Below are 15,989 nucleotides of genomic sequence, written 5' to 3'. Positions count from 1 at the left end.
TCCTAAAGTGTGCTGAGGACGCGAAGAGAGCTTAAAAAGTTGGTTCAATCGGGTTTTTAAAAATGCCTCATAAGAGAAAGAGCCATGGTCATCACAAGGACAAAAATGAGGTAGGGTTGCTTTCTTTGCTGCATCAGACACGCAGGAAAAAAAAAGGATCTGTAACACACGTCGATGGTTTATTTTAGCACGTCTTTGCAATAGTTGTTATGGGCGAACAAAGAAAATTCAAGTGGGTTTGCATATGAAAGATGCTTCCTTAGAATATTTGGATTTGCAGGTCGATGCACTGGGCAGCCAAACACTTACAACCAAAATCTATTACAAAAAAAAAAAAAAAAAAACTGTTCCAGAGAGCTGAATTCACTCATTTAGACCACATTCAGATCACCATTTATCGATTATATGTGTGTGTGAGAAATTCCTTCATTGTGGTGTGGACATTTGATTCATTCTTCAACCAGTAAAGCATCCGATCAAACCATTTGGCCAAACCTCCAGCAGCGCGATGTCCTACTGGAAACGATGATGAAGGCGGTGAAGTTGGTGTGTGTTTGTGAGTGTTTTTGTTCATCCGTGTTGGTATAGGAGAGAGGAGGAGTGGTGTTGCGAAGAGATCAATGCTTGATTGTACTTGTTTATGCGGAAAAAGCCGCAAAGTTCTTTGGAAAGAGTTCAACTTAAGCGATTTCACTGAATCAGAGAGACGAAGAGGACGCAGCCGTGCGTAACGATTGTATGAGCCGTGCGGGGAGTGGCACACCTTTAAGGCAGGAAAGCGAGGATGTGAGAGAGTGGCTCAGGATTAAGCCAACATTTGGTTCATCATGGCGTATGCTGCATATTGGATGAGTCTTGTGAGTATATCTGCTTCTTTTCGCCCCCCTCCTTTTCTCTCTCCTTTCGACCCTCCGGCTACACGCTCACTAACTTCCATGTCAAGCTTGGCATCTGTGTGGACGCTGCGTGTGTTTTTAAAGCAGAAAACCAGCACAAGTCGTCTGAAACGGTTTGCTTTTAAAACTTGGCACAGGCTGCACAAGATAACTTTAGAAAATTCAATGAAGTATTGTTAAGGGCTTTGCCTATGTTCTACCATCGCACACGCACTGTTTATATAGGAGGGTGTGTGACTATTTAAACTGAGACAGGCTTCGAAACACACTTGAGAGCTGAGTTGGTCCCAGAGTGTCTTGTGTGGTAGGCTAGTAGTGTTACTGATTGCACAACAACTGAAGACATTGTCTGCTCATACTGATTGCAAAATATGATATAATCTGCCTCAACATGTTTGTTTTTTGTTGATTAAATTAGGTAGCATTACACTCTCTGTCAAAAATGGTTAAAGAAAAAAAAAAGTCAGAGCTACTTTGAGTGACCCACCAACACAATAGGTAAACCCCTGATTTATACCTCTTTTAACTGCCCTTGCGCTTGCGTTAAAGGCGGGGTAGGGGATCTTTTTCTGGAACATTTTTTTACATATTGCTTGAAATACTCTTCACACCCTCATTGCAACCAATTAATTAAAAGTTTTGACACAAATATGAAAAGTTTTAGTGGCCTCTAGAACGTACAATCTAGGAAAAACAGTATCCAATCATTGTGAACGGACCGTTCACAATGATTGGATACTGATGCCGTCTATCAAACTGCAATCTGCTCCTCCCTCCCCCTCCTTCCCCCTGTGCGCGTACCCTGCTCCGTGAACGTCCAGAAGCTTGGCAGGAAGCTAAACTAGAGCCAGCTTGGCTAGCACCTAGCATTATTAAACGTATAGTTAGCATAAACTAAATACTAAATACTAAATACAGAAATGATCGATGCTTGCTGTCAGAACAGCGCTCGTGCACCTTCGTGCTCGTGCGCGTTCATGTACTCTAGAGGCGTGCCTTCGGGGGAAAAGTGAAGAAAAGGGTTGGGACTTTTTACCTGTGTATTTTCAAAATGCAGCTTCGCTGGACTCAAAATCCAGGATCTCCTACCCTACCTTTAATGGCTCGAGATGTTTATGCTTCATTTTGCTTTGTTGGCGGTTGCGTGTGCTGCGTGGCGATTCACCGCCAGGACAGTAGGTGGAGCAGCGGGTTTTTTTCAATGACAAGCCTACTACAATGAAAGGAAATTCACCGCCAGGACCTCTTCGGCAAGTCTATCTTTGAGTGGATTCATGCGTCTTCTTCTTCTTCTTCTTCTTCTTCGCTTTCTCCCATGGCGTTTGAAAACAGCGGTCTTTTATTAGGGGATGAAACCGGAAGATGAACACACCGCCGGATGTGATGTAGATAGTGGCTTGTGCTCGCGTCCAGAGTGGCTATTCTATAGCTCAGCTTGCGTCTTGCGTGAAGTTTAGAAAATTGAGGTGACACACACAAGCATGCAAGGGGGGGGGGGGGGGGGGCTTGCAACCGGGCAAGGGCTTGCGTTGCGTCTTGGGTCACAGACCATAAATCAGGCTATTAAAAGCATTGGATCCCACCCCCATCCAAGCCCATAGTAGCAAATCTTCCGTCTATATTATTACCCAACTGCAGGGTCCCATTATGGAAAGGTACTGACATCACCCATTCCTGAATCCTCATACACGGACACCGAATCATTTTGCACCACTCAAAAAGAATCTTGTGGTATAAATATACACACACACACACATCTATAAGTGTTTACATCTATAATAAGTTTATTGGCCAGCAGAGTAAATTCCATCCATCCATCCATTATCTTCCGCTGGTCCGGGGATCAGGTCGTGGGGCAGCAGCTTTAGCAGGGAGACCCAGACATCCCTGTCCCCGGCCACTTCCTCCAGCTCTTCTGGGGGGACCCTGAGGCGTTCCCAGGCCAGCCGAGAAACATAGTCTCTCCAACGTGTCCTGGGTCTTCCCCGGGGCCTCTTCCCAGTGGGACGGGCCCGGAACACCTCACCAGGGAGGCGTCCAGGAGTCATTCTCATCAGATGCCCGAGCCACCTCATCTGACTCCTCTCGATGCGGAGGAGCAGCGGTTCTACTCCGAGCCCCTCCCGGATGACCGAGCTTCTCACCCTATCTCTAAGGGAGAGCCCAGACACCCTGTGGAGGAAACTCATTTCGGCCGCTTGTATTCGCGATCTCGTTCTTTCGGTCACTACCCACAGCTCGTGACCATAGGTGAGGGTAGGAACATAGATTGACCGGTAAATCGAGAGCTTCGCCTTCTGGCTCAGCTCCTTCTTCACCACGACGGGCCGGTGCAGAGCCCGCATCACTGCAGACGCCGCACCGATCCGTCTGTCAATCTCCTGCTCCATTCGTCCCTCACTCGTGAACAAGACCCCGAGATACTTGAACTCCTCCACTTGGGGAAGGATCTCATTCCCGACCCGGAAAGGGCATTCCACCCTTTTCCGGCCGGAGACCATGGTCTCAGATTTGGAGGTGCTGATTCTCACCCCAGCCGCTTCACACTCGGCTGCGAACCGCTCCAGTGAGAGCTGAAGGTCACGGCCTGAGGACGCCAACAGAACCACATCGTCTGCAAAAAGCAGAGACCCGATTCTGAGGTCGCCAAACCGGACCCCCTCAACGCCCTGGCTGCGCCTAGAAATTCTGTCCATAAAAATTATGAACAGAATCGGTGACAAAGGGCAGCCCTGACGGAGTCCAACCCTCACAGGAAACATGTCCGACTTACTGCCGGCAATGCGGACCAAACTCTGACACCGGTCATACAGAGACCGAACAGCCCATATCACTCCATACCCCCGGAGCACCCCCCACAAGAGTCCCCGAGGGACACGGTCGAAAGCCTTCTCCAAGTCCACAAAACACATGTAGACCGGTTGGGCGAACTCCCATGCTCCCTCTAGGATCCTGCGGAGGGTATAGAGCTGGTCCACTGTTCCACGGCCAGGACGAAAACCACACTGCACCTCCTGAATCCAAGATTCGACTATCCGGCGGATCCTCCTCTCCAGTACCCCCGAAAAGACCTTACCAGGGAGGCTGAGGAGTGTGATCCCCCTATAGTTGGAACACACCCTCCGTTCCCCCTTTTTAAAGAGGGGGACCACCACCCCGATCTGCCAGTCCAGAGGCACTGCCCCCGAAGTCCACGCGATGCTGCAGAGGCGTGTCAACCAAGACAGCCCCACAACATCCAGAGCCTTGAGGAACTCAGGACGGACCTCATCCACCCCCGGGGCCTTGCTACCAAGGAGTTTTTTGACCACCTCACGTCCGAGCTCCCCAACTCTGCTTCCTCATCGGAAGGCGTGTCGGTAGGATTGAGGAGGCCCTCGAAGTATTCCCCCCACCGACTCACGACGTCCCTAGTTGAAGTCAACAGAGCCCCGCCCTCACCATACACGGTGTTGACGGTGCACCGCTTTCCCCCCCTGAGCCGCCGGATGGTGGACCAGAATCTCCTCGAGGCCGTCCGGAAGTCGTTCTCCATGGCCTCCCCGAACTCCTCCCAAGCCCGAGTTTTTACCTCAGCAACCGCCGAGGCTGCGTTCCGCTTGGCCTGTCGGTACCCATCAGCTGCTTCCAGAGTCCCACTGGCCAAAAAGGCCCGATAGGACTCCTTCTTCAGCTTGACGGCTTCCCTCACCACTGGGGTCCACCAGCGTGTTCGGGGATTGCCGCCACGACAGGCCCCGACCACCTTACGGCCACAGCTCCGGTCGGCTGCCTCAACAATGGAGGCACGGAACATGGCCCATTCGGGCTCAATGTCCCCCACCTCCCCCGGGACATGGCTGAAGCTCTGCCGGAGGTGGGAGTTGAAACTCCTCCTTACAGGGGATTCCGCCAGCCGTTCCCAACAGACCCTCACAATACGTTTGGGCCTGCCAGGTCTGACCGGCTTCCTCCCCCACCAGCGGCGCCAACTCACCACCAGGTGGTGATCAGTTGACAGCTCCACCCCTCTCTTCACCCGAGTGTCCAGGACATACGGCCGCAAGTCCGACGATACGACCACAAAGTCGATCATCGAGCTGCGGCCTAGGGTGTCCTGGTGCCAAGTGCACATATGGACACCCTTATGCCTGAACATGGTGTTCGTTATGGACAGTCCGTGACGAGCACAGAAGTCCAATAACAAAACACCACTCTGATTCAGATCGGAGGGCCGTTCCTCCCAGTCATGCCCCTCCAGGTCTCACTGTCATTGCCCACGTGAGCATTGAAGTCCCCCAGCAGGATGAGGGAGTCTCCCGGAGGAGCACTCTCCAGTGCCCCCTCCAGGGACTCCAAAAACAGACAGAGTAAATTGAAAAACTTGAAAATCGTGTACAACAATTCTAACTTTTTGCTGTTTCTCTGAGAATTTTGGAACCCAAAGATGGGGCCACGCAAGGACAGAAATGAGAGATTTTTTTCAGTTTTAATCTGCAACCTGCTTTTCATTTGATTATCTTCATACAGTCCACCAATGGTATGTAGACATTATATAAATCCTGCACAATCGTTCATAGAGGGATGTGACGTGTGAGGTTATTATGGACCGAATTTGTAGTGGAGATGGTGACAATTTAAGTGCTGCATGAGTCTTAATATAAACTTGAACCCCAGCTTACTCTGGGAGTCCAGTTACGTATACTGCATATAGTTTTGTTGATAGCAGCATCTTTTAGTTCCCTACTCATTTTTAGATGCGTATCTATATGTTGAGTATGTCTCCATAAGTTGCTGCTAGAAATACCATGACCTCAGCAAAGGTGAAAAATGTTGTATTTGGGTATTTGTGACTCCATATTTGACCGACAAGAGTTTTGACTTCAGATGGGTATTTGTGAGGTAACAGCTCAACATCTAATTTCCCATGGTGCAACAGCTAGTTTTACAGGCTGGGCCAGCCATCACTTTATGTTGCCAAAGGTGTGTCTGTCAGACAGGGAATGCATAGTGCCTTGAGTTATGTGGGAAAGCCTGTGTTTGAGGTTTGCATCTGTGAGCAATCCTGGCCATTTGTGTATGTGAAGTGCATCAGCACAAAACATTTACAGTATTTCTTTAGGTGTTTGTGTTTGGAGCCGTTATTATGTTAAACCTGCAAAAAAAAAATTCTGTTTCACTAATGCTCATCAGATCGTGTTACTCCTATGTTGTTTCTTCATCCCATTTTGTTTGTTCCACCTTTAGTGATCTGTGTTGTGCTGGGATGTGGTGGACATGCTTGAAAACACATCGCCCCTCTTAGTGTCCCACCCTCATGTGTGTGCTGGGTGGTGGTGTGTGAGCAGGGGGAAGTTGCTTCCAGTGGGCCACCCTCCACTTCAAACAGATCATATCGCCACATGATTTTGGGGGAGTAAACAGGAAGTTTGCCTAATGTTGTTAAAGAGTAAGTGACGGGGCGGTCGGTGGCGTAGTGGGTTAAGCAGGCGCCCCATGTACAGAGGCTACAGTCCTCGCTGCAGCTGGCCCATGTTCGAGTCCTGCACCGGGCGGCCCTGTGCTGCGTGTCTTTCCCCTCTCTCTGCCCCCTGCTTCCTGTCTCTCTCAAACTGTCCTAACATTAAAGGCATAAAAAGCCCCAAAAAATACTTTAAAAAAGAGTAAGTGAGTGAAGTAAGGGTTAAAAAATTGACTCGATATATGTGAATTTTTTGCTTTTACTTACATTTTTGGCACAATTGGATTGAGTACAAGTATGCTAAATAAGCTATTATGATCAGTCCCTGTTTGTAATTGACCCATAAGTCTACAGACTGATTTCACTGAAGATATTTGATACCAAACAAATCATTAGAATTCAAAGATTCTCAGGCAAGTTCTGCCTTTTATAAATCATGTCCTTTGTCTCGAAGTCTCAAATTATGTATTTTATTAGCTTGTGTTGGAGATTATTTCCTCTTGCGCTCTGTTTCTCCTATCAAACACATTTTTTTTGTACAACAATTCTGCTATTAGCTTCAGTCTAGTATAGAGTATATATCCATGAGCTGTGCCTGCATGGTTGCTAGCCATTGCTGATTTTGATGCTAAACGGGCCAAATCACATGGATTTCCTTTGGGACACAACTGCCTACTCCTGGAACCCAAAGCATGCTATTTTTTCAATTTTTTTAAATAGATTGCTGAGTCATTTAGTTTCTTCTTTCATATTCTATTTATTACTCTTGTTCGTTTTTTCTTATCATCACTACTTTATTGTTGCTTGCTGCAATCAAAGTAAATTTATGCTGTTTAAAGGGGCGGTTCTGTTCCTGTACTCGTAGATTTTGCGATTTGACTTCTGAGCAGCACAAACAGGAGTTTCTTGTCAAGCTGGATGTAGCATGTTAATTATCAAGTGGAATTATTTCCACCATGTGCTGAGGTGCTCTTCTAAAACCCTCCATAATGAACAACGACTCAGCTGCCAGACTGATTTTTGTTTCTCTCAATGACTTACTCAAAGGCCTTATTATCTGTTCACTCCACCCATGAACCACCCAGAGGTTTTATACATAGTTGTAAAGGAAGGGAGGCCTTAAAGATATGGCTGAGATTGCACTTTGCACTGTCATTGACTTTAAATGTAAAGTAATGAAAGTAATTCTCCTCGTCCCTGTGTCTGACTTTATTTTGTCACACTGTAATGTGATTAAGTATCAGGACGTACTACAACAACACACATTTATGGTTTTTTTTTTTTTTGCATTATTGTACATAATTAGACGTTTAAATCAATTTTAAAGTCAAATATCTGTCGCAGAAAAACAAAAAAGCTAGTGGATAGATGTAGATGAAGGTACAAAAAGCCAACGCCCATGTCTTAAGCTTCAGAAAATCTATTAGTCATCTATTCATAGAAACCCTCCCTACATTCCTGTTTGTGAAAAACAATTGTGCTGACTTTTGCACAGGTTGATCTGGTGCATCAAATCATGATAAAATCCCCTCCACTTCTCTTAGATTGGCTTTCTTTGGTTCAACCAGACACCAATAAAACCAGTGTGTAATCAATATGTCTTCCTGTTATTGTTTTTAAGAGGTGATATTACTGTAAGAGGGAAATGGGCTCAAGTTTTCGTTTGCTCTCAGTGGTAATTAGGCAGCCTGGGAAGTTGCACAAGTATTTATGCTGCTTGTGGGCATTTGTGCCTGTGTAGAAGCTGTATCTGTTTCCCTGAGAAGCAGCTCAGATGTGGCCCCTCAATCAGGTGGGTGTCAGTCCATGGTCAGCTTGCTTCCCTTTATAGCTCAGTTACAGCCCAGCCTCCTGCAACTTCCTCATCTGATCCCTCTTTGCTGGCTGACCACACCTCCACCTCCCCACCCCTCCCCTTCGGTTTTTCTGCCCTCCCTTTTCCCCTTCTTTCCCTCCCTGCTGGAATCATGCTGCAAGCCCATAGATAAAGCAGGGGCCAACAGACTTACGCACACAGACACACGGTTGGAGACACATTGAGCTAACATGGGCCAGATACTGAGCTGGATCCGAGGCCCACGGGACACCCAGGGCCTGCAAGATGTGGCTGTGGAGGAGCAGGTCTGTGCAAAATGTGTTTATGTTTGTCTGTTTGGGACATGTGTCGATTGACAAATCCAGAAGTATCCACGTGTGTTTTGTCTCGTTAATGTAAGTCATCCTACAAATGTAAAACTATGTTGTTGTTTTGTTAGTCTTCCAAGTCTAGTTTGTACCGCATGTACCAAAGGACTTATAGGGAAACACCAGTCAAAATGTCTTTCACTCCCTCTCTGTTGGAATGTGTGAGGCTCCCGGTCAGCCTCTGAGAGTTCAGTGTGTCTTTTCAGAGTGAGTTATTAAAACAAGACAAGGACAAGGCCTACATTGTTTGCCATTATCTGCTACAAGCGTCAAACTACAGGAAAACTAGATAGAATCATAGTAGTAAACCCTGTTTTGAACTGTGTTGGAGTGTGTTTTTGTTCTCAGACTGTCATGATTTTGCGTTAATAGAAAAAGAACATTTGGTTCTATTTAGGATTTTACATAAAGAGTTAGATTTTTCTCCCCCACCCCAAATAGCAATCCCCTGTGATAATCTGCAGGAGTAGATGAAGCAATCTGACAGTGTGTGTGGCTGGAATAAGCTTAATGGTTCATCTTGAAATTGCATGTATTGTATGTCATGTCCTGTAGCCTCAAAATCGTCTGTTGTGTTTAAAGATGGCAGCCAGAGAATGTGATTGCTACACGCTACACTGGCTGTCTTGATGCGACTACTTTCTTATCAGGGCTGTGCTAGTTTGTTCTGAGTCACTTTATGTGTTAAAGGTTGAAGATAAATGTTTCCCGGACGGAGGGCTGCACACAGAAAACATTCAGAGCTGTGGTGGGAGAAATTTTTCAGGAAAATATTTCCCAGCTCTGGACTGCAGCAGTCTGCTTTCTTTGCAGTTCACAGTCATCTGGCATAATTCGTTGAATTAGAACCAGGCACAACTAAAACAGCAAATGCTTCAAAAGACAAAATAACATCCAATAAACTTCCATTGTCAAATTGGCACATTTATCAAGTCCTAAAGAAGTTGCACAAGTCACTGTGCTGACATTTATACAGTATTACAATTAAAAAAAAATTCAGGGTTTAAATTAATAAGAAGAGAAAAAGAATTGTCATTTGAATGGGAAGCACCCCTTAAGTTGAGCTATATACAGTTAATTGTTAAACTGTCATGGTCAGCAATGTGCTCCATTGGTTTACTCTTAGTGCTCTCATAGGACCATTCCACCAACAAACTGCTTTCTACTAATCTGACAGCCACTGAATGTGTTGTTGCCACATGCATGAGGAAATATTAGTAGGTCAGATAAACAGATGGGTATACAAACAGTAGAATGGTTCCTAAGTTGCCTTATGATCTACTTACTGGAGGAAATCCAACAGATCACGTTAGCCAACAGATGACAGTGTTGTTCTGATTAAGCAGGCATGTAAATGGAAGGACGGGTGTTTTCTGCTTCTGTGTGTTTTACGCAACCATGATACACTTGCATGCTAATATGAGTTGCTTTCAGCAATATGACATGATGTTGTGAGAACTCTATGGGCTTAAAATCGACTGAATGTACAAATCTCAAGCGAGTGGCATGTATTGAGTGTGTACAGTGGCTCACTCAGTTGCTGTCAAAGTTATCTCTGAGTAAAGTTGTGAGGAATGCAGAAGGACTGTCACTTATGTCTGAATGACTGAACGCTGTCGCTTTAACAGATTGATGAACGCTCCAGCTGTTTTGAATGGAAAATCTACACTCAGCCGTTCTTTACTTGCTCAGTAATAAACAAGGAGAAACAAAGTTAGATATACGTTGGTGAACATAGTGAAGCGCAGTGAAAGAAATGCATTTTTCCTTTAAGAGTGGTTTGTGACCAAAAAACAAAGAGCTGAAAGAGAGAAAATATTGGACTTGTGTTTGCCAGTTTCCAACGTATGGTAAGCTCATGTTTACTAACAGACAGTCTTGCTCTGATGGTTATCATCGCCTGTTGATCAGTGGAATTATGTGACACTATTGGCAGTAATATTAGGCATTTCATCACTCATCCTCACGCATGTGCTAGTAATGAATGGGAATAGACGGGACCCACTCAGAAAAAACAACACTCCACAGAACTATCAGAAGTCTTGTGAAAATACTGTGTTGGCAGCCAGAACTGGATCATGTGTGGTTGGTCATGTGCAGCTTACTGACATCATATCATGTGGTGTCTGGGTAATGATGTTCAACATCGTAAATAATTTTCACCCTCTCTCAATCTACCACTAGCTTAAAGTTCTCAGTCAGGAGAGAGGAAAAAAAAAAACAATAGAAAAACTGATATGCATTAACTCTACAGTTTCTAAAAGACTGGAGGGGTGTGAGAAAAAGCATTATTGATGAGATGCTTTAGCATTTGGAGCACAGCCCTAAACCCTCAGGCTGTGTGTGTGCTTGTGTGATAGAGGAAAGGCTCGTTGTGTACATGTTGTCATAAATAAGCATGCACTTTTGTTGACATATATCCAGCTCAGCTCAACATTGTCCTGCCATCTCCTGTAAAAATCGTTATTAAAGCAGAAGTTTGTTTTTTTAAAACCTGGACCTTATTTCTGGCATAAAATACGTTCATCTACTCACAGATGACAGTTTGGTGAAAGTCGGCGTCCTTCGGAAGCTATTTAGATCCGCGTATATCCATATATAGGGGCATCGACCGATGCCCCCTTTATCCGACTTTCACCAAACTGTTATCTGTGAGTAGATGAACGTATTTTATGCCAGAAATAAGGTCCAGGTTTAAAAAAAAAAAAAAAAAAAGTGCTCCTTTAAGTAAAGGAGTTTATCTCATGATTAGGCGGTGACACTCGTTGAGAATTCTGTTCAGATTTTGCATGTAGCCTGGCTTTAGCTTGACTTTTGACCCAAATGTTCTCAGTTATGTAAAAGCAGCCCGGGACAGCTTCCAGGCTTTTGGACATAGCTGAGAAAATGCGTCAGCGATGTGTTGTGCTCGGCATCGAGCTCTTTATGTTTCATCTTCTTTCTGTTTACAGCTGCCATGTTTGAGAAAAAGCATGTAGCCACATGATGTTTGTCCTTAGGAGCAAGGCTGAGTAATGAAGACGCTGCGGCCTCACACTGACTAGAAATTGTAATGTGATACAATGATTGAGGACTTTGGTTTTGCTCTTTATGAAAGCAAGCCAAAGTTATTGATGGCGGTTGCTGACAAATCCCAGCTACTGTTTGATAGCCTTGTAAATCTTGTGCTGTATTCTTTAATTTGGCGATTGGCTCTTTACTCTGTAGGATGAGTGCATGTCATACAATAAGCCTGAGCTATCATATGGTTACAGGTAATAGCAAATTTTTAAGTATCTCTGGTGTTGACTAAAACACGGGTCAACAAACGGGTCTAAAACCTGGGGTCGGTCGCTAAATTTAGAGAGCAAAGGACATCTACTGCTGACTTTGAGCATGAGGGCTGTCAGGCACATGACGGAACCAGAGGAGCGAAGTTACGCGTCAGTCATTCTATTTGTACTCGTGTACCAATATAACACAGGTTTAAAACTGACCACATTTCTTGTCCCGGCATACACGCACTGGAGTGGGTTCATTTTGACTGAAGTGTGTCAGATGCCGTGGACTGTGAGAACATTGGGCGAAACATTCTACCGTGTCTTACTTCTGCAAAATTCAGCAGCTTAATTTTGTCATCAAGAGGCAAACAAACATCAGTTGAGGATGGTCCCTTTTTGGTCTAATATTTTGCCATGTGGCCTTTATGACAAGCTGGTATCCCAGCCTATCACAGCTGCCATCGGACAAGAGGCAGGGGACACTCTGAAGAGGTCACCTGTCCATCAAAGGGCCAACACAGAGACAGACAGGACAAACACCCACGCACACTCACTCCTACAGTCAATTTAAAGTCACCAATTGACCTAGCATGCATGTTTTTGGATTGTGGGAGCTAGCCATAGTACCCAGAGAAAAGACACAGGAGAAAAATGCAAGCTGTCAAATTGTTCGTCATATAACGTCATATATTGCACTGACAGTTTCCTAGACTTTAGTCAACACCAGTGTTGATTTGAAATTATATTGTTAAGAAACTGATAACCAGTTGCTAACGCCCTTTAGATCCGTAACACCTAGATACTATCTTTGCTTTCTGTTGCTTGGTGATGAAAAGCCTTATAACTCCCTAGTTTCTTTATCTATGGTGTTATTTAGTAGCCTGGGTGCCAGCCGAACTTAGCCCCGCCCATAAAATTTTTGGTCGGGAAGTTCGGTCTGGCTCTGCTCAGTTGGGAAATCTCTATGCTCGACATCAAAACAGTCGACCCAATCAGATTGCCAGGGCGGGCTTTATACGATGATGGACAGATGATCAACAAGGACATTATCGACTACGTCACTAAAGAGCGCTTGGTTTGAATTCGTTTGAAACAAACATGGCTGCCGCTGGAGAGCTAGGGTGTGTAGATTCTGCCATCGAGTCTGTTCTACAGGATCTCCACATTGCATTCATTTTGAAAGACGAACAGAGGAACGCGATAAAGACTTTTATCGATAGAAAATATTTTTTTGCCGTGTGTGTCGCTTAATCTACGTCACATACTACGTTGCTCTGATTGGTTGTAGGTCTATCCAATTGAGCGAAGAGGCATTTTTTTTCTCCTGGTTCGGTTGAAACACGCCCCATACTCAAAACTCTATTGAGCGGTATCAGACTCACATTCTGACTAGAATCGTGAGGATGACGTAGTCAGGCTAGTTATTTAGCTACCTCTCTTGATATATTTTATTCTAGTTTCTTTAACTGAGCTGGGAAACGATAAACTCAACTGACTGACTGTATATAATGTCCCAGATACTTCAGAAATGAAAAACATTACTGAAGAACAATTCTTCACATTTCCCTCTCCTTGATGCTTTTTTTTCCCCGCCTCCTGTTTGTTTTCGGTTAGAACAACTATTTATTCTACTGAATTACAACCACTATTAATTATACTGTGACGCCAGGTTTATTTACTTCAAACCAGTCAGTGGAAACCTGTCTCACATCTTTTGAAAAGATCACTTCGTATTTGCTTTGCTAGAGGACGAAAAACCCCGACTTCCGTTCAATGCAGGTTTAATCCATGTTATAGTATTTCTTAAAAATGTATGAGTGATATGTCTCTGCAATTATTTCTGGTTATTTCAACATTGATTTAAAGTTTCCACATCTTAAAAGCGTCCCCATAACATAATCTTACTGATACATATTTCTTCTGGCAGCCAGTGATTATTTTTAGACTTAACATAATGAAGACTCCCTTAATTTCTCTAGTGTCTTTTGGGGAAAGTGTTCCTCTGCCGGTTTAACCTCACTCTGAAGTTCCAATTGGGATCTAAAGCCTGAGCTGAGGAAATACTTTACCATACTGCCTGACTCAGAGTTTTTGTGGGGATTTCAAGAAAAAGAACCACATTTTCAGACAAGTAACCTCCTTTTTCCAGCTTCATGGCTCTGACACTCTTAGAGTGGGTGGGTCTGCTGTAGCTCATTGGTGGGCAAAAACAATAAGTGTTCCCAGGGGTTACCACGTTAGGCATGTGGATCCAGTACAAGCATGTTTTTGTTTTTTTCTTTTAGAGACATACACACACATTCTCTCACACCTTAAACCTTAAAGACAGAAGCAGAGCACAGGTGCTCCTGTGTTTGTGAAGTCAGCAGGACCAAAGCTATTGGAAGAGATTTATTTGAAAGGGTCCCAAAGCAGACAAAATGCGCAACAGTGTGAGAACATCAGAGTTCCACTTGTTTGTCCTATTTTTAGAAAATGGGGTTAGAACCGATCAGACAAAAGGTAGAAGAATGCAAAGTATGAGAACTGTTCTCTTCTTGAGCTCTGTTTGTCATTGTTACATGGGATAACCCCATGTCCTAATCATCAGCTTGCTTCGGCTGATGTTTAAGCAACTATGCTTGAGGTCACGTCAGAGAAGCTTCCCAGGAGAACCAAAGTGTATCTTATAAAGTAGAGGGAATTTATTTCAGGCTGTTGTGGAAGGGGAAAGTTTGCCTATGTCTTTTAGTTTCCTGTAGATCTTACATCAAGTCTGCAGAGACTAAACAAACAAAAACAAACATGACACACATATTTTCCAGTCTTGTCTTTTTTGAGCATAAAACAACAGGTTGATACATTAGCTGACAGACACGGTAAGTGCACACAGCAGTACAGATGACACACATGAACACAGCCACCTTTTATTTTCCTCCAAGTGCCATAAGCATGTTCAGACAGAAGGGGGTGCTGCTCATAAAGCCCTGCCCCACAGGGCAAGGCTGACACTTTTTGTTTTGAGTCTTCCATCCATGAAAAGGGTTTAATTATTTGAATTAACAAAAGCTGATAGGAGACTATGAACTCGTTAGTGCTTTTAAAGTTGAATAGTGTTTGTGCAGAGAGAGGAAGGGTTACACTGTTATGCTTTTCCAAAACTCTTACATAACCATTGGCTGCTGTCCAGAAGCTGCTTCCTGTCTGAACCTTTGTCCAGGTTCTACTTTGAAGACCAGAGAAAATGTCTTGACGACCCCTCCTTGGGTTTTCTCTCTTATGTTTAGCTTTTTCTGTCTTAAATGTGGAGTTTCTTATTTTCTCTGCTCTGGGTGTGGTTTGAACACAACATGTGACATAATTCCCCTCCCACTTTTTTTCTTTTTTCTTGAATGCATGCCTGTCTCTGTTGTTCAAGTGCTTCTGCAGTCTAGATTCCTAAGGAGTGAGTCGATCTGACACACCCTGACTCTTCCAAATAGGACGGCTTCAGTAAATCCACATCAGCCTCTTCCCTGCTTCAGCCTTCAGCTCCACCTCAACTGTAACTCTTCCTGACTTATTGTCTGACTGTCATGTCTGTTATCCAACCACAACATCCCTCGTCACAGAGCCTGCCCTGATCCAACCCAAAGTCTCCCTTGAGCTGGTTTATTTAGTTTTCCTTGCAGGCAGCAAGTAAGGGGTGTGTCATTGTGTGACCTGCCGTCCAGTCTGACTGAACACGCTCTGCTGCCTTTTGGATGAAGAGGTGGCGCCTTATCTGAGTTAAGAGGGCGGACCGGCAGGTTTTTCACCACTGGGCGTGTATGTCGTGTGCTTCTGTGTGTGTTTTACATATGTGTATTTCTGTGCATTTGTCTGTTTGCTTGTTGTGAACTAAAGTGTTTCCAAAGCGAGCGTCCAAGGTGAACCAGGCTTAGGAGAGCATTTTTGGCAGAAAACACTCTCAGTAGAACCTATGGTATGTATCTGGAGGGTATTTCCCTTTATCCTTGCTCTTTTGTGAATGCTTGTGTTAAGAGCCTTCGTGTTAGACTGATACCAATCAGATGTGTTTGATGGCTGTTGTTTGGGAGAATATTTTTTCAGATCAGAGTTCAAGTGACAGCGTTCGGCAGCTACCCTCCATGTTGTGGTGTTGCACAAGTTTGCTGCTTTGTGCATGTCAAGTTAAGGAAAGTTGGCAAAGGACTAAAGTGTTGCTGTTACTTTTATGAACCCCAAGGG

General features: G+C 44.6%; 1 protein-coding gene across 22 annotated transcripts in view; it reads left to right on the top strand.

Annotated features, from left to right (window-relative positions):
• Positions 1 to 15,989, top strand: part of cast (calpastatin) — a 38,678-nt gene continuing 22,689 nt past the window's right edge. For 9 of the 22 annotated variants that reach the window (XM_075460452.1, XM_075460450.1, XM_075460453.1 and 6 more), the window contains exon 1: positions 8,297 to 8,457. In XM_075460452.1, coding sequence (XP_075316567.1) covers positions 8,383 to 8,457 — 75 coding nt within the window. In that variant the 5' untranslated portion in view covers positions 8,297 to 8,382. Of the gene's footprint in view, positions 111 to 552; positions 858 to 8,296; positions 8,458 to 15,593; positions 15,724 to 15,989 lie in introns of those variants that run through there. The other 13 variants (XM_075460463.1, XM_075460458.1, XM_075460461.1 and 10 more) reach the window with 7 other exon arrangements.

Source organism: Odontesthes bonariensis, chromosome 3 (genome assembly GCF_027942865.1).
Source record: "Odontesthes bonariensis isolate fOdoBon6 chromosome 3, fOdoBon6.hap1, whole genome shotgun sequence".
NCBI lineage: Eukaryota > Metazoa > Chordata > Actinopteri > Atheriniformes > Atherinopsidae > Odontesthes > Odontesthes bonariensis.
The sequence above is the reverse complement of the archived record's forward strand: the minus strand, read 5'-3'. Positions and strand labels throughout refer to the sequence as shown.